At 41.5% G+C, this 19,681-nt stretch overlaps 1 protein-coding gene across 2 annotated transcripts in view; it reads right to left on the reverse strand.

Moving 5' to 3' along the window:
* UST (uronyl 2-sulfotransferase) overlaps positions 1 to 19,681 on the reverse strand; it is a 162,174-nt gene that overhangs the window by 75,439 nt on the left and 67,054 nt on the right. For both annotated transcript variants that reach the window (XM_086626476.1, XM_086626469.1), the window contains exon 3: positions 5,704 to 5,859. In XM_086626476.1, the coding sequence (XP_086482602.1) occupies positions 5,704 to 5,859 (156 nt within the window). The remainder of the gene's footprint in view (positions 1 to 5,703; positions 5,860 to 19,681) is intronic.

The raw sequence follows: 19,681 nt of genomic DNA on the forward strand, positions 1-19,681 counted from the left end.
GTTCTCACAGGCCCACCTCTCCATCCTGTCAAGGTCCTGATATTGGATAAAAACTCTACTCATGCTACTATGGTCACCACTGTAACTCCATCTTGGAATAAATGAAAAATCATCATTAGAGTATAAATATGGAGATGTAAAGATAGTATACCCATACAAAGTAATCCCTCTGAGTTTAAAGAGACAGGCAACTTTAATTTAATACTGCTAGACAAACATATGTTTGTGGGTATACATGAGTGCTACAAAGCACCACACAAGCCTCCCTCACCCCTCAGCCCACCCTGGGGCTGGTACCAATTTGCCAGCACCAAGCAGATTCACATTATACTGCCACCACATTTCCCATTGCACTTCACCTGATGTCAGTGTCAGGCTCATGTCAATCTGCTGCTGGACTAGCACAGGCATGTCTGCCTCAGGAGCAAAGGGAGTCTGGAAAGACGCACAGAGAGCAGGACAGCGTCTGGCTCCTGGCTTTTTTTATAATCTCTTGCTACCAAACTCAAGCTCTTGAGCTATGATAATAGCTTACTCCAAAGCAGACAGAGAATTTTGTTTTGACTTAAAGTACCTTCGTATTTAGACACTTAATGATCAACTGGACTTGCAAGCAGATGTGGATAAAGCTACAACGTGCATACGAACAAACAAGCAAAAAACATTCTTTTAAACACACCGCCAAAAGGGTAAGCGCAAGGCTCAACAGAAACACCACACAGATGTCAGGAGGGAAAAATAAATAACTGTAATGGATCACAGCCACATGCAAATTGTGGCCATATTTTCCATGGGCCTCTCTGATCCCACTGTGCTGAACTCAGTCTAATGAGCCAAAAGTATTGCTCAGGAATACCTAGTGATCTGCCTCTCCTTTTAAGATGACGTTAAAGAACAAAAAAGGAAAAAAGAAAAAACTTTCAACATCTCCCAGAAGAGTAAGGTCTCTAGTGCTTTTTTGTTGTTGTTTTTGTTTGGTTTGTTGATTGTTTTTTTTTGAGGGGCTTGGCTTGGTGTTTTTTTTAATAAGATGGTTAGTGTAGAGGACCCACAAGAGGAAGAGTGAGCAGAGGATGATAGCCAAGGAAAGCAAGTACTTTTGGATGGAATCAGTGATGAAGGCTAGGGAGATACATACAAGCACAAATGATCTAGGTGGTCTTAAACCAACCTAAGTTTGAAAAGAGATGAAAAGGCACAAGTAGCAGAAGATAAACTACCCTGGCAAACACCATTACGGGGGACATGAAGCAGAACATTTCCATGTTTGGAGGGAGAAGCTGTAAAAATATCCGGAGGAAGCCTGAAAGAAGCACATGTCTGGTGGGATAACAGCCCATAAAGTGCCATTCCTTTTTCTTGCTGCTGCTCCAAGCTCTCCTGTGGGAGGTATGCTGTCTCAGTGAAACATGACTGAAAAAGACAGTAATTTGCTTTTAAAATGAACTAAATTGTACCAGAAAGTTAACACTTCTAAACATGGATCCAGGGAGAGGGAAACGCCAGGACACAAAGAGTATGTTGGGGGAGGCAGGTATTGTCACGCCACGTCCACGCACTTGTGTCCTGCAGTGGAGCCCATGGCCCGACCACATCAGCTCCGCTGCTGGGCAAAAGTGAACAGATGGAACGGAGGAAAGGGGAGGATGCACACCGCACAGCAGGAGTCTGCAGAGACGCTAAACTGCAGCAAGCAGTTGCAAAGACCTCTGTCTCACAGTCAATACACATTTGCTGTAATTCCATCCCTCCCCTTCAAACACCAATTAACTGTAACAAACAGAGTCTCTAGCCAAAACGCCGATTTGCTCCCTAGCATAACATCTTTCTACCACTGTGACTCCATGCTTAAGCTTTTATTCTAAATTTTTCTCCCAAGTTCATTTTCTGCACTGACTTTTAAACAGGACCCTTAAAGAAGGCCAGAACTGCAGAGGCAATCCTGTAAATCACAAGCTATTTTTGAATCTTAAAGCCCACCTGCACAAAAACACCAAGAGGCAATACTCCAAGGGGAAAAGTTTTCCCTTAGTCTACTGTCCTACACTACCACTGCAGGATTTCAATTGGCCATACCGAAGAAACCAAACTGTAACGGCTCAGCATCATCCCTGTATTTATACTCAGCTGTTGCTGCATTGTACACAACAATCCAGGAGATGGCACAGTGAAATGGCTCGAGAGAGGCAATATGGGGCCCCTCCCGGAAAGGGGAGAGCCAGGGCAGATGGCTTTGCTCCAGCCACAACACTGCTCCTGCACAAAAACTCAACTCAGGCTCACGAGAGAGGACACCTTCTTTCCCTCTCCTGGAATGGGCCAGCCCCCCGTGTTGACTGCTCAGAGCAGTCCTGTTTGGTTCAAGATTTGCAAGAGGTAAATGCTGCTGGGAACAAAAAGAAATAGTCAGATAACAATTCCACCTAGACAACAGCCAAAATGTTACTACTTTTTTTAAGCAGCTGTATTTCACTGGGAGGATTTGAGGTTAAATTGTATAAAAATGGTGAGGTATCTGGGATTTTCCAAGTGAAGCCAGCTGGATGACACTATAGTCTCTAACATTGATACGAACAGGACAAAAACCATCTCTGTATCTGTCTTTCTTGTGAGTTCTTTACCTTCTACTGTTTTCAGTCCCTACTGAAGGCATGTAGGGTCCAGGAGGCACAAGTACCTACAGGTATGTGGTATATCACTTTCATCTCGGTATTCATTTCAATAAACAACTCACGGGAATGCGGCTAGATCTTCATTTTCAGCTCTCAAAAATTTGGAATGGTTTCAAGAATTTCTTCAGCTCCCCAAGCTGCTATGACCAATTTTATGTCTTTAAAAGCATTTAAGAAAAATTAGTGATGGCTTTTTAGTTTGTTAAACTGGATGCCGGCCACACAGCTGTAAGGATGGGTGGTAGAAGGAAATAGTATGAGGATAAACTATCAATTACTCCTGTATGTGATTGGTATTTGTATCTCTACAAGCATACTCATTGTTATTTCTCTGAATGCTAAAAAAAAAAAAAAAAAAAAAAAAAAAAGAGGTGCGGGAGGAAGTCAGGGAAGGGAAAGAATTCATTTTGCAACAGTTGGTCATTTTAAAGCCATGTCAATTAGATTGCCTTTGTGACATGAATACTACATATTATTTTCTGTATTTAATTTACTTGGAAATATTATAGCAAATGGTAAGGTACAGATTAACTCATCTGTTTCCAGAACTCACTCCCTTATGCCCATAGATGTTCAAAGGCTGCACTTCTAATTGCTGGCAGGCACACATAACTCTGGAAAATTTCTTAGTAGCAAGGAGACTGGAAAAGGCAATGAGAATACGGATTCCAGTTATGTGCAATCTCCGCAATTATTAAGAACACCTACATGCTTAACTTTATTTAACAACAGCAGGCTGCATAAGCTAAATATTTACAGAAAAGTCTTGGCTGGATCAGGGCTTTAACCAAACACAGGACAGACAAATGACAGAAGGAAGAGAGATGTATCATCTTGAGTGAGAAGCCCGTGCTCATGCTGGGAGCCTGCAGCCCAGCCCAGCTCTCTTTTTCTCTTGTTCCAATGCCTGGTCCCTGAGACCATTCATTCTTTTAACTTCTTCTTGTGTATACCACATTAAAGGTGGGAGAAATAATTCATTTTTTCATATTCTGCTCATTAAAAATGAGAAGACAACTAAAAATACCCTGAATGACAGAACAGTTACTCTTCAGGCATGTTTCCTGGCGATCAAGGGCACTTTTCAACAAAAGTAGTCACTAAATTATGAACCTATTGTAACTATGTAAATAAGCCATAAATTAAAATAAAGACTCAAGTTATAGTAAGGCAATCTATAGAGTAAATCATCAGCTCTGTAGCAATACATCCAGCACCATCTGTCTCCAGCACATTTGCTGTCTAGTAACCTAACAGCTTCTGGAGTGCAAAATGTAATGTAGATATTTATTCTCTGTCAGTGTATTGGTTGCATCAAAACCAAGTCTGGGTCTCTGTGGAATCTCAAGATGCTGGACTAAAGCACAGAAGACTGTTGAGATGGGATCTTGTATCACCACCTACCAGATAAAGGCAGAACAGAACTGGAAGGAAGTAGACCGTGAGGGTGAAAGCAGGTGATTATTAATACCTGGAACGTTTTTGGGTTTTATGATGCATCTCTCAATCAGCCAAAAGACATTGTTAAATCAAAACCCAAACAACTCAAAAAACAAAAGCAGTTAAGCAGAAAAACTAACCAGGCAGGCTCTGTAGCACAGCATAGTGTGACTCTGACCTGATGGGACCATTTTGCAAGCTCCCCAGGCTCGGCAGTGCTGCCGAACGTCCACAGAGGGATGCTGCAAGAGCTGCAGCCCAGGGCTCTGCTCCTTCCCCTCAGCCACAGGCAGGGGCAGTGGGGGGACACTGTCCTTCCCCACAGCCTTTCACTGGGGTGTCATACCCAGCCGTGCACAGAAGCCTTTGTCCAGTTGGTCCCCACCTCAGGCTGAACCCATGTGGGGTTAGATGAGCCGGCCGCTGGTGGGGATCCTGATGGTCATGGTGGAAGGGAGGAAGGTGAGACCTGCAGGAGCAATATCTGCTCCCAAATTTGCATTTGGAATGAACTGCTGAATCTAAAAATAACAAACTTATGCTCATAAACAGGCTACAAGTAAACCACTCCCAATCACAGCACAATGGCAGCGGCAGGCCCACGGCTGTATTTTGATCATCACATACATCCTTTTGTGGTTTGCAGGCTGCTATTCCTAGCAGTGACGCAGGCACTTATTGCGGCATTTACCTGATCAGCAGATCAAAATAGCAACTGCGGGCAACGTGTGCAACAGTTGTGCGTACAGCATCTGACTACATCTGTACACTTTGGAGCCTGGTTTTCTGTACTGATTGCATCAATACTTACTGACGGCAACGACACTGACAGAGGTCATATGGTTACCCTACACATAAGGGAATTTAAATAACTAGATCTTAAATAACTGGATCTTTTGCAGGATCAAAGCTGCGAAAATAATGCCCTCTACAACTTTAAGGGAACATGAAAAGGGGTGTCCGGATAAAGAAATTTAATTGTGGTATTTTTACTTGCTTTAGTGGGGGTTGTGTGAAAACATGAAAAAGCCAGATGAGCAAGAGGCTGAGACAAGATCAAGGGCGTGTCAGATTATAGTAACATGGGTTAGCATGACCCTGTGAAACAACTCTCTGAAGCAAGTGATTACTAGAAGTGAATTAAGAAAGTGAGAAAAGAAATCCCCTGTGGGCTGTTATTTACTCCTGCTCTGCTTAAAGAGACCCAAGTTAGGTGTGAATAAGCTAGCCCTCTTATATGATAAAAGGCTGTACCCTGCAGATACACTAATACAGGTCCCAGAAGCTGTTGGCACCTAACTTCACTTGTACTAAACCTTCTTGCCTCTATGCTGGACTACCTGCTATACTGACTAAATTCAAAAATTGGCTTGCTGAAAGTTAGTTTTTCTGGTTAGCTTCAACATCGTCTTGTTCTTGGCTCTACCATCCATTTCTCCCATTAACTGAAGCCACTTAGAGGATGATAAATTCTGGTTGATTACTCAGGTCAAAGCAGCAGTACACCTTTTTAGTACAACTGCTGCTAGCATGTACCTTTGTTTCTCAGTTTCACAAACATAAAGATCTAAGATGAGCAGGAGTAACTTACCTGTTCATTTTTGGTCAGTCTTGTTTTGTTATGGATGTCAGATGTAACCAGGTTGAATCCATGTTTCTCTGATAAAATTCTCAAAAGCAAAACCACAGTTCGACTCCCACACTTTCCAACTCTGTTGTAGACCACCTGGCTGGGGAAAGGAAGTACCTAAATAAAGGTTGGAAAAAAAAAATGGAGTCAGTATACTAGTATCGTTGTTTCTGTGTACCTCTGAATCACAGCATGTTTTGATGGAAAATCAATAGATACATACAGGAGAATTTCTAGGACCCTGCCCAGGTCAGATGCACTCACTTCCACCAGCAAGCTAGAAGCTCTTTAGAATAGAAACACATGGTTGAGGAGGCGGCAAGCTGAGATTTTCCCCCTTATGATCCAGTTTAATGTAAGGGTGCAGATCGGTAGCTACTCCAGAAACACTAAGCCACTGCTGATGTCTTCTAGTGAAGATGATGATGGGCTTAAGCTTGCTGCTTGTAATCTCAATGCAATCAGCTAATCAGCTTTATTGGACCACCTCCCATACAAAGAATGAAGAGTGAATTTGCACTACAGTTTGGCAACTCAAAGTGAAGTTGACATAATGCAAGAGGAATGCTTGAATTGCAAAACTTCAGCTTAGAAAGAAAAAAAAACCCAAACAACCACCATTTGTACAGAGTTAAAATTAATCAACTGTTTCAATTTCAAATATAAACCTGAATCCTCCAAAGAGACTCAGAGCAAATCATGCCACTGGTTAGGTATGTACTTGTGGAATAAACAATGCCAGGGGCCATAGGTGGCCTGGAGGCCAGCTGGCACAGCCTGATCACATCTACACAAGTAACATGCACTAAACCTCAAAACAGAACAGCCACACCCAACCTGCCCACCAGGAATGGTCTCCAGCCCACGCTAACTCTTGCACTGTGCTCTCCTCCCTAGGAAACCAGAACTGTAATTTACTGTCTTGAAGTACATTGGATGCAGCCTTGTTTTGTTCCTGGACGATGTCTGTGGGCTATTCTTTCAGTAAAAGGCATTCTGAAGTCACACTGTTGCATTAAATGAGTATTTGGTGTATAGCATATAGCAGCAGCATTTGATAGTATAGGCCAAGAGGCATCTTTTTTCAAGCCTTTTAAACTGGCTACCCCGTCAGGAGCTCACAGTTTTGTCTACAGCAGTGCCTATATGGCACTTACTTACAGAAAGCTCATTTTTCTATTATGACGAGAGGCACAAAATGTCTCCCAACACAGAGCCTGCGCCCTGGCTCCAGGTGATGTGTTCAGCGCAAGGAGTGGCTCATGTGCCAAAGTGATGGTGTGTCTCAACCTACAGTTACTTTTGCTGTTGATGCAATCATGTTCTCTCAGCAGAAGCATTTCTAACATAAAAGCAGTCAGATGAGGCATATGGGATTCTGGCACTTCTCATGGTATTTAAAAATCTAATAGATCTTCATCAGGGAAGCAAAATAATTCCTCAGGCAACCTTACAGATTACTTTCAAAGAGGACTGCAAGTTAGAATAAAAAAAAAAAAAAAAGAAAAATCTGGATTCCCTTATGTATAAGGGGAAGATACTGGCACTTTGCTATCAATGTTACACTTCATGACCAAAAGAACATTACTATTGTTACTGGTTGCAATGTTTAGGATATCCTCCACTGCAACATAAATATGGGAGCTGTCATTCTCCAAATTACTGAGGGAAGGGGTAGAGTATTTGGTAATCATAGCCTCAGATTAAGCTTTCCAAGTCCCAGGACATCCCATTTTGCTGATTCAGCAAGTAATCATGGGCCTCCCAAGGCTCATTTAAAACCTCCATAACATACCGAGTCTTACTATTTCGTAATGTTTATATAAAGTTTTCTATGAGAAACTTAGCCCCCTTATTCCTTGTCAATCTTTCCTTCAGAAGCCTTGCTTCCTGTGAAATGCAAAATCCCAGCCTCAATGATGAGAGAACTCTGAAGGTGATGAATTTAACATCTCTACGTTAGAGCTGTAGCTAACCTTTTTCAAAACACCTGCTAATGATGCCTGAAAGGTTAACATCTGAACACATTTTATTATGTTGATGACACCACCAGGGACACCATGATGAAAGTTTTTCTTATGCAAGAACACACAAGCAATATTCTGGATCGTCCCCTTTTTTGGTTCATTTTGTTCTGTAACAAAAACAACATCAGTATTTGCCCTGGCCCTGCAGCACTATCCACACAACAACACTGTAACTTGTGGAACGGGAGTTTCTCCTCTGCTCAGACATATGCTTTTGGCATACTTTGCTGTACAAGTATGTGAAAGTCGTCAAGAGAAACGCTAAGTAGATGCTGACAAGTGCCAGTGAAGGAGCAAGAGCACATACAGTATGTGTTTGCCTAGCATCTCGGAAACGTGACAAATGATGTGAGTTTGTAGGGCTATGGAAACGTTTAAAAATGCTTCATAATTATTAACTGCTTTGATTTTCATAGCAGAGTTGTATTTTGCAATATAGCAAGCAAAATTTTTTCTTCATTGGTACTTCACTCATTTCAAGGGGAATTTTGCTGCACTCAAGTTACATTCAAGTTCCAATTAAATCCCTGACTTGATTAGCCAGTATCTTTGAGTGAATCTTATTAATATCGTTCTTTAAAAATGAAACAAAATTAAAGCAGGCCTTTGTAAAGTCTCTATTCTAAGTTCAAACAACTTTAATAGTTAAAAAAACTACAGTTGCTACCAGGTTTGGCCAGTTCTCACTTTTGTTTCTGAAATTCACCTTCCTACCTAGCACAATTCTGTTCTGCACACAGACGATAACCATGGCAACCCCCAAAAAGAAACCATAAACAAATACTCACTGCAGATAAAGAAAACTAAAATAAAGGGCTATTATTTTCAGACAACTGTTTAGCTTAAAGGAGGCCAATATATCAATGCTTTGATTCAGTAAACATCTGAATGCACTTAGGTAAAATCGGACAAGATTCAAGATAAATGCTACAGCTCAAAGCTCACTTCAGAAGAACACAGTCATTAACAGTAATCAAAACTTCACCTGCAGCACTGCTGAATGTGGCTAGCTGTAAAGATGCACTGCTGAAGCTTTGCTCATGTTTCGCCTGTTTACGTCACCATTCCACTTACACACCTAAATGCACCTGCGGGTGTGCCCAGTTCACAAAGCCATGCAGTACACAGGCTTTGTGAACTGGTTTAATGTGACCAGTTACCTTAGGACACTGCAAATATGCTTTCTGCGTTTTAGAAAATGTTTAAGTAATTTCTTGGAAGAAGAAATACTTCTTCCAGAAACCTCAGTTGGTATCAGGCAGATCTAGAAAAGCAAGAAATTGAGAACTTTTTCAGAGAGGAACTTCTTTCTTTTCCTTCTCAAGATACAACAGACTCAGACAGTATAAGAGACAGTGGCAGAGGAGGCACTTGAAAAGAAGGCTCCTATTATATAAGCAGAAACAAGATGGGAAACAGCAGTTGGAGGTTGACAAAATGCTAACTAGATTACGTTTTGTTTTAAAGTAAGAGTACGTATTATGTAGACTGACTAACTGCTGACGTGATGCTCTGGCAACATGATATTCATGTAACAACACACACAACTTCAAAATAATTACAGAGTGACTTGTATTGAGCACTGCATCAAAGCCCAGAGGTAAAATAAACAATGCAAACATGTAACTCACTTGGAGTTATATGAATTAGTACTTACTGTACTTATAAAAAAGTAAAACCAACAGTATAATTACAACAGCTCTCTCCAAGGGTTTGAAAAGTTATATAAGAATTTACATATCAGTTCAAATTGGTATTTTTTTCTTTTGTTCCACAGTTAAAGAAGGTGTCAAGAATCATTGCGAATGAAGTCAAGGAGAAGAAAAAGTAAGTTTAACTCAAAATGAATTTGCATTACGGATGACAATTGTCAAGCAGCTCTACAGGGTAGATCTGCCAGTCTCAGGAGGGGAGACGGTTCTCAGATAGCCTGACAAAGTCAGATAGCTTCCACCTTCAGCGGTGGCTCTGTCTCCAGGTAAACCTGTGCACCATTTAAAAAAAAATTAGGCTGGATAATTACTTGCTTAGCCTGGATAATTACTTGCACTGTCAACAATTTAGGGATCCATGAAAGGCCTAAATCATTCCACTTTTACTGAGCCAAATCCAATATAATTTTGCCCAATTGCCAAAAGTTTCCCAGCCCAGGTACAATTTGCCCAGACAAATAACTTATGTCAGAGATAGATGTTCCCAGAAAGCAATCCATTATCTTCACAGCTTCTGCAAGTAAGTGACCTGTGCCCTTACTGATGAGAAGGGCCAGAAGTGGGTGCCAGAACTTCTGAGCAGACATTAATCTGTGGTCAGATAGCACTCCGTGTTTATCAGGTGAATGAGGCCAACCAACACAGACAAAACCAGTACGACCACAAAAGCAATAAAACATTTGCTGATGTCACACATCTCTATATACCACATCTTCCCAGTGCAACCTCTCCGTTTTTTCTCTGTCCAACTGAGACAGAATTAAAAGGATTTTAAAAATGGCCTAACAGATCAACGCTATGGCCCGTTTGGCTCATGAGTGGTGGTAGATGCTTGTTAGGCACCTGCAAACCTGAGTGCTATCAGCAGTCCATTTCTCTCCAGTATCTCTCCTCCTCCTGCTGTGCCCCCATATTGCATATGGAATGTTAAAAGGCACATCCTTGTCTCTTGCGTGAAGAATTTTTTATGCAACCTGCCATACCAACAAATTCCAGAATTTCATTACCCACCACGCATTTCATTTCTAGCTCATCTTTTGTCACTTCCAGAGAATACCCATTCTCATACTGTGGGTTTCATGAAGACAGATCAGATATTTCAGTCACCAGCTTTGAGATCTTCTTAGATCCATCAAACGTCTCTTTTTTTAACTGAGGTTTGTCACAAGCCTGCCATGGCCTATTTGAAGAGAAACTCTGAGGCCACTAAGAGATAACATATTCCAAACCTAAATACAGGAATTGCTGCACAAAATCTAATTCCAAACAAATATCAACTTATTCACTTTTAAAGCAATCACAACAAAAAATTGCTAACACAAGACATGACTGAAAGACGAGAAAGAGAAAACAAAATAAGTGACTAGTTAGCCTCCTCTTCCCCAGCTAAATCACACAGGTCCAGTTATGTCAAGATCCACCTGTGGAATGTAGTCACACTGGACAGAGACAATCTTTTGGAAGTAACCAAATCTAAAGCAGATCAGACAGCATGATGATCTTCTCTATAAGCCACTAAAAATACACTGGAAACCACAAGAAAGTTAAGGGTGAAGTTGGTCTGTTTTCAGAGTTTGAAAGCCATATAGCTGCAGTGGAGCACTGAAAATAAGGCAGAAGAAAAAACAGAAGATTCTTCTGTTGCATTTTCATTAAGCAACTAATTTAATTAAAAAAGGATGATTCTCACCCCCCACCCCCCCAACAATGCACTTCATCTGTTTGGCAGCTGACATATTTTGAAGAATAAGTTGAAATATGTTCTCTAATGATTCAACATCCCTAAATACCAAAATAAATTGAAAACATAAGCAAGGAGTACAAGCAGCAAAAGGAGATTGGTTGTAGACATAATCCTCAAACTTATTAAGACTAAAGAAAAGCATTACTATGAAGCGTCTCCCAAAGCTAATGATTCCTGATACGTCTCAAAAAAAATAATCTGTATAGCAAATATAGAAATAATTTTTCTATGAAGTACTGCACCCTTGCAAACCTAAAAGGAGCTCAGTCCAAAGCATAGTAAAGTCTGCTTGTTCAGTCTCAGATCAGATCCTATTACAAAATACTACGGCTATACATACAACAAGTCAGAACCCGGGAAAATTCCAAAGAAAAGGTCAAAGATCAAGTTTGCAAAGTTTCGGCTGCATCCTGTCAACACATTTTGTTTTGCTCCTTTTATACCTTACACCTGATTTACCTTCCTACAACAGCAGCTCACAGTGAGCGAAGTCTCTACTTCTGCAATCTGTCGCACAAGATTCCCTGCCAAAGACATCGCAGAAACAAGTTTCAGGTATGTGAAGTTACAGAAGCGTTCAAATTCAGCACATGTACACAAAGAGACAAATCGGTTGGTAAAGAGCAGATGCACTCTTCGTTCAGCAGTTTCAGGTGGTCACTGATGCTAGGCAGCCTCTGGAAGTGTGAGCAGGACTCCTGGCTCTCACCACTCAGAAACACTCACTCTACACAAGCAATGGCAGATCCGGTTCCTCCCAGGGATGAAGCATGTGAGAGGGAATTGCCCAACCAAACAGACAAGCACTTGGGGAGGGGGTACAACCTGAACACCTGCTAGATTAACCAAACCTTTTCCTTTTGCCCTTTCTTAACACAGCATGCTTTTCAACCTCCTCTTCATTCTTATGGAATCATAGAATAGTTAGGGTTGGAAGGGACCTCAAAGATCATCTAGTTCCAACCCCCCTCCCATGGGCAGGGACACCCTCCACTACACCAGGTTGCTCAAAGCCTCATCATCTTGCTTTCCTCTGCAGTTTGCAACTTGTTCACCTCTTCTGGAACCAAAACTCTCTTTTGGTATCTTGTAACCCTAGCACCAAAGAGAACTGAACAGTTATCCTTCATATCTTGCAGACAGCCCTTCTTAATACATCTCAGGATGGCACTTAGAAGAATCAAAGCATATGGGACTGTCACAAGAGGGGTGCAGAACAGAAAGCCATCATTCTTTTTTTTTTCTTTACCCTACATGAGTGTATGCAGATTACAACAGAAAAAGAACAGGAAGACTCTCATTAGTTGTCTTCAGAAAAGCAGTATTTTCATCTCTTATTTCTAAAGTTCACCACATTGTGGAAGTCATCTTACTATTATGCATCTATTTCATAACAACATAAAGAACACAAAAGATGCAAGGACATGGTTCACTGATGCTGGTATTCTTGATGGAACTAGCATGAATTCAGGTAGGTTAAGAATTTTGGTGTCACTTAAACGATCTAATTTTCCACGGGAAGGCTTTCCACATAATATTAAAAAACACTTAAGCTGCAGAATTGTGCAAGCCAGATTTTAACTCCAAAGCAGCTTCACATTATATGTATATGTATCTTGGAATTGTAAAGTTTAAAACTGCTGGTTTTCCTCCTGAGTCCAGGGTTTTGTACATTCTGTGATGTGCTCAGAACACACTGGCACAGTTACTCTCTGTTTAAGCAGTAAATCCTATCATATCCGACCCACAAGTTTATATTGGATACTTACAAAATGAGAGATATTAAGAAAATAAGTCTGGTTTTAAAACTTTTTATAATACATCATGGCACTGGTGTTCCCTTAAGTAACCTAAACTACTTTACAGTAGTTTCTGTCCTTCCAACGCAATATTCACGAATTCAGCCCGGGAGCCAGTAATACTGGATTTGAACGTGGTGAGTGGTAGTAAATAATTTATTCCTCTGTATGTACTTGTCTTTTTTCACATTAAGGTTTAACCCTTTTGTACCTATTGTGGTTGACTATCTATTAGGCTGCAGCTAGTGCAACAACTCATGGTTTCACCATTGCCAAGTGTCATGGTTTGATGTGGAGGGGGGGGTGGTTCTGGTAGCAGGAGAGGGGTTTTGGTCCCTGTGACCTCCCCGGTTTTGGAACCAGGTTAGGCTTAGTTCTGGCCACCAGATCAGACTGCCATCCCCCTTGGGGTTGAGCCAATAGGGCGCCTCTGCGAATTGCCCTATTTAAGTCAGGACAAAGGAACCGGAAAAGGTGCTTCGCCCAGGATCGAGCAGAGAAGGGAGGAGGGCACTGCCCCCGCTTCCCTGGTTCCCGGCCGGGCGGCTGCCTGCATCGGGCCGGCGCCGCCCACGGAGAATGGCAGCAGCGGAGCCAGCTGGGGAACTCGGGGGCACCCCACTCCCGGGGTGCCCACTGGGCTGAGTTCACCTGGAGAGGACTGAGACCTGAGAGAAACAGCCGCATCGACAGCAGGTCAGTGAGGATGGAGCGGGAGGAGGTGTGCCGGAGCCGAGTTCCCCCTGCGGCTGATGGTGAGATAGCAGGCGGCCCCCCTGCAACCAGGACGGCCTCGGTGGAGCAGAGACCCACTCGCAGCCCGTGGGGAGAAGATGCCTGAGCCCGAGGATGGTCGTGTTGGGCTGCACGACAAGGCAGAGCGGCATCTGGAGTCTGAGTGACGACCCACGCCGGAGCGAGTGGCTACAGCTCCCTAAGTACCTGAGACTGTGGTAAAGCCCACACCGGAGCAATCTGTGGGGAAGGATTGTTTCCAGTGGGCTGGACTCACGCTGGAGAAGTTTGTGGATTTTTCCTCGTGGGTAGGGGATCCATTGGAGCAGGGGAAAAGGGTGTAAGGACTCCTTCTCCTTTAAGAAAGAAGCAGCAGTAACAGCACGGAATGAACTGACCTGCACTCCCCCAGTCCCTGCCCCCTGTGCTGCTGGGGGGAGGCGGTAGAGCCGGGAGGAAAAGGAAAGGGGGGGGGAAGTTGTCGGTTTTAAAATCTGGTTTTGTTTCTTTCTGTCCTCTCGAGTAATCGGGTTTTGTTTCCCTTTGTCCTTCTAAGTAATCATTAATAAACTGTTTTGCTTTGAGAAAGCCCTGTCTGTTTTGCCCAGGACCATGGTTGGTGGGTGCTCCCTCTGTTCTTGTCTTAACCCTCAGTCCCTTTGTTTTTTTTTCTCTCCTCTCTACTTTACTGGAGAAGGAGAGACTGTGTGAGTTTTAGTTGCTGGATCAGCCTAAAACCACGACACCAAGGATCTGTCATACTGTGTTTCAGTTCGCCCTCCTGCCCTTTACTTTAGGCTCCATTCAGTAGTTTCACATTTTATTTTAATTTCTCCAGTATGCTTGTCTTTTCCACAGCACTTCGTGCAGGCACTTTATAAGTAAATTGCAGTGTGAAATAAAGGTTGTTTATAGCCATAACTGGATTTCAATTTGTAGAACATGTCAATTCTGCTGGCCTGTAACCCACACTCTTGTTACTGATGAGCTTGTTCCGAGGTGCTCTTGCTCCACATGCTCAGAGGAAATCAAAGGGACTGAATTTCCATCACAGCTTCTGCAGGTAGTAGATTCAAATCTAGTTCATCACAACGTGTCACCACCTGGAAGGAGCAACACCAACAAGCATCTACAGGAAGGACAACATGCTGCTGGCCAACCCTCCCAGCAGAGCCAGAACACAGCAGAAATCCCAGTGTCATCTAAAATTACTCACAGGCCCAAAATACCTTCCACGACTGACCACGATCCACATCTGAGTCACAAGGGGATCCTGTGGTGCTGGAGTTGCTAAGCCTTGTCCATTATTGTCTCGGACATGTGGCATCAAGTGCTCCCATTTCACCCTTCTGCAATCATTAATTTCAGATTAACCTGGCTTGCTCAGGCAAACCAAACCTGATTCCTCCTGACCAAGGAGGATTCCTTTCCATTTCAATGGAGGGAGCTTCTCCCTGCATCTACTCAAAATCCCCAGTGGTGCCGGCAACCAAGGCCTCCACACTCCCCCAGGATGCCGGGGCATCATGGGATGCTGTCCTGAAAATTACCTATACATACTCTCACTGCCCTGTCCTTACATTACTCACCCAAACTCCTCCACCTGGATTACCATGATCCCATCACTCTCATACAGACTTCTTCAGCCCAATCCGGAAACCCTGTCCTCTTCACCTGATATTTTGACTCTACTGTTGACCACTCATAGGCAAGTTCACAATCTCATTTTTTTATTCAAGCTCACACTTAATAGTACAGATTCAATTGTAGCTTTTGGCAGTATCTCTGTAATACCAGCATGCTATACCATTTACCACCTGTAGCTTCAGCAGGATTCCAACCGATTATAAACAACAGACAATGGGGAAATCTTCTGGAAAATCAGATTTTTCTTCCCTTTAGATACTGTTATTTATAAGGAAGGAGAACATAATTTAAAAAGAACATAAAACAATTACTCCAAATATTTCTGTAATTATTTTTCACCATCTTTATTAAAATGAGGGAAGTAGAGAAATATTTTAAGTTTTTTAAAATCACAATATTTTGACTGTACTATGATCTAAAGCTCAGTTTTACGGTAAAACAGTACTTCAAACCATAAAGGGGATCTTGCGGTTAAGGCACTCACTGAATTCTCTTTTAATATTTTGATTTTATCAGCCAGGTATTGAGTCTGGTAACCACAGGAAGTTACTTGCTCTATTTTAGCGTTTCTAAATTCTGACAATTTTTGCTAGCTGAAAACTTTCACACTGCACGATCGTCACATAAACAACTCCTCATTTTACAAGCAGGATAGGGCTTTTTTAATCACTGAAATCTCCCCCAGCCTGCCCCGGATGGATTGCTTCAAAGATTATCCACCATTTGTTTAGAACAGATAAAGAGAATTTCAACTCTATCAAGAACACACACACTACTATTCATGCTCTTAAAATCCCTAATAAACATGTACCTAAAAGGAAATAAATCTTGCTTGCTTTTTCACTTTGTTTTTTCAAAATCAAGTACTTCATCCCTAACAAATCAATCACTTAGAACTGTAGAGCACTGAGGGGGTGAAACCATGGTCTCAAAAGAGATGGCTAGAACTAAAATACAAGTTCAAATGAAACAGGAAGTATCCACTAAAAAAAAAACACCAAAACTAAACAAAGAAAAATGCACAGCTCTTGGCTGTTATCTTAGTGCTGTTATCAAAAGAATTGGTAAAAATAAAGCTGACACAAACCCGATGAACATAAAAAGCAATGTAATGGGGGCAATGCTGACATCAACTTTTAGTAAGACTTAAAATCAAATAAAATTAAAAAAAAAAAATCTACGTGATAATGGAGGGTGACAAGGACTGGGTGCAGTACATACATACCAAAAGCCACTCAAGGATTTTGCTATCTTTTCCCATGGTCTTGATCCATAAGGAGAATATGAACAATTAGCACATAAGAACAAGGCAAGAACTGAAAGAATGGTGAAAAGGGTATTTATCCCCTTTCCAGCTTCAAACCAGTAAAATCAGATCAAACTTGTTTTGCGTATGCATTTTATTTCTTTTCATTTTGACCTCATCCTGATTCACATCCACTTTTGTATTCACTTTAAGCTTTGAAGCACTGTCACACACATGCTAAGATAGGGCTTTGCTGACACCAAAAGAGCTGCCAAAAGACATTGGGTTCATGACAGGCATCCCATGGGAAAACCTTCAAGAAAAGGAGGACAGACCACTGAATGTAATTTATCTGTTATCTATGTGCACAGCTCCTTTACACATATACATCAGCTGCACCAAAAGAGAGACGTATCCTGATGCTCTTGCCAAGTTCTCAGGGGAAAAGTTCTCAATCAATGACAACAGTAGGTTTGATACAGATTGCATCATTTGTCCTCAAAGGTCAGCTTCACCTTCTTGGATGGAGGAAAAACCTCAGGAAGTTTTGCTAAGGAAATACCTAGCCCAAATACTGGAACAAAATACATCTTTTTTATTCACTGAAATGCTGAGACATTAAATATATCAACTGAACACCATCAGTCACTAATGAACACCAATTTCACAAGTGTTTTTCAAAAAGGCTAGCATCATCTATAGGCATCATTTAACAGAGAAAGGATAAGCAAATAAACACTTTGCAAAAACCTTAAAATTGATATTTTCAGATATGTATAAGAAAACCCAGGAGATAGTGAAACAGAGATTTGAACTAGGAAATTCAAGTGCTTTAACTGAAAGAATTAATTTTTACTGACAGAGTAGGAGGTTACGTTTGGCTTATATTCCCTTTTTATCTGTCACATACTAACATCAGCAAGACCAGAAGTGTGCTAGGGTTACTGGAGGCTGCATCTGCCTGCAGAGAAGCACACACAGCTCTGTCTTAGAACTATGAAAATCTAGGGTTAGTCAATCTCTGGTCAAATCTTTAGTGCCTAAGGACCAGAGAAGAGTGGCCTATGCCAGGCATATTACCTTCATATCACTGGCAAGGGTGACCACTGCTAATCTTCAACAGTCAAGCAAATCTTTCCTGGGGGAAGGCCTGAAAAGCTGGCTCAACTGGCCTTAAAGGGAGAACCAGAATCACACCAGCAATGATCATGTACAGAAGGAAGCAAAGCTTTCCTTCTCTGCTCACACTGAGAAAATTGCTGCTGCCACCTTTATTTGAAAAAAACAGCCCAGTACCCTGATCTCCTGAAACCTGATGATGCTACTCCTTATTCAGAGAACAAGTGCTATTTTCAGTTCTTCCAATGGGGGGAAAAAAGCAACATAGTATTTATAAAACCCAAAGTTTTGGCACCTAGCCATGACACAAAGCCAAAACTAATAAAATTTCCAGCAAAACACTGGAATGTACTCTGCAAAACAGCTACAGTCCAGTGCGTATCAACTCTTGGTGGCCTTCCACTACAGCTAACTACACACTGCTGACATTAGCTATCAATCATTTCAATCCTGGGCAATAGATTGTTGTTCATTATCTCAATTTCTAGTCTTTAAGCTGATACATAAAATTAGAATCCTTTTGACTGTAAAACTTACTTCCTAAACTTACCAAATCCCCCTCTCATGTTTTCATTTCATTCAGAGTATGCTGTAATTCCGTCTGATGAATACAGCGGGCATTAGGAAACGCTGGAGAGCTTCAAATAATAGTGCCTTGTAGGACTGACCACAGTTGAAGCAGCAAGGGCAAAGGTTTGAAAGAAACAAATGAAGGGCTTCTTCATCTGTGCATTACACTTACTAATAAAGCAAGGTGCATCATGTCATCTATGCTTTGTGAGTATCACAACTGAAAATACTATTTGTAATGAAATATTTTAAATGTTGGATTCAGGATTAATTTCTTCTGACACCTTTTTATAAGTCAAATTAAACCATTCATTGACCTTAACCATCTATTAGTTTAAATGTAGACAGTTATCTAGTCATATGAATAGAAGCTTCCTGAAAGATAATCACAATTACAGTAAATTCAGTTTCACTCACACAGGCAGAGTTCATAGTTCTGAGCTGAAGTTGTAGGAGGGTAAATAATTGCACTTAGCCAATAATGCAATGTGCGAGATTTACAAAGCAAGAGCATCTCCATGCAAAACATGACCCTAAGTAAATACCAGGAATTATCTGTCCTTTTTACCAATCCCCACCCATGTTTTGATTAGAAGAATGAAAAACAAATCAAGAAAACCCACCTAGAACAAAGCAGGCTTGGTTGTCTAAGAGATGATCAAAATGTGTGCATCCACTTACCAACTTCTCTAAACACAGGCAAGTACTTCAAAAAGCAAAATACCTGTAGCTTATGTGAGGCTATAGTCTTTTATTCCACTGAGCTATTCAACCAGCTTTCAGAAGTGAGGATGATTACAGAAGAAATCCAAGAACTTTATTGACTGTAGCTAATCAAAGAGTACCTACACAACCAATCAACCAACCAACCTATCAATCAACCAAGCAATCAATTGCATAAGCACTTAATCAGCTGGCCTTTCTGCAGACAGTTGAGCTGCAGCTGGATGAAGCTGTATGAAAACAGCCCAAAATTACATGTTTAGATAGGCAAAAGAAATTTTCATGATGTAAACAGGAAAGTGTCTGGGTTGGATAAGTCTGTCTAACTTCTACTGTCCACTGGAGCATAGTTCCCATCCACAGCACCATTAACTGGTAAAGCAAAATTCCTGAAGGACCAAAACCTGAACAAAGTTTTCAAGGTTAAAACCTCTTACCTAGATTACAGCCTTTTCCATACTGGCACAGCTAGGCATTTCTGAATGCTAACGCAAGCGTGAAAAATACAGGTCTGGAATAAGCATTGCTTTACTCCTTCGAGCCGAGGGCTCACTGTGCAGACCTGACAAACATAATGCTCTACTTCATGCAAGCTGCTCTACTTCTGGGCAAGATAA

This window comes from Tauraco erythrolophus, chromosome 2 (genome assembly GCF_009769465.1).
Source record: "Tauraco erythrolophus isolate bTauEry1 chromosome 2, bTauEry1.pri, whole genome shotgun sequence".
NCBI classification, from domain to species: Eukaryota; Metazoa; Chordata; class Aves; order Musophagiformes; family Musophagidae; genus Tauraco; species Tauraco erythrolophus.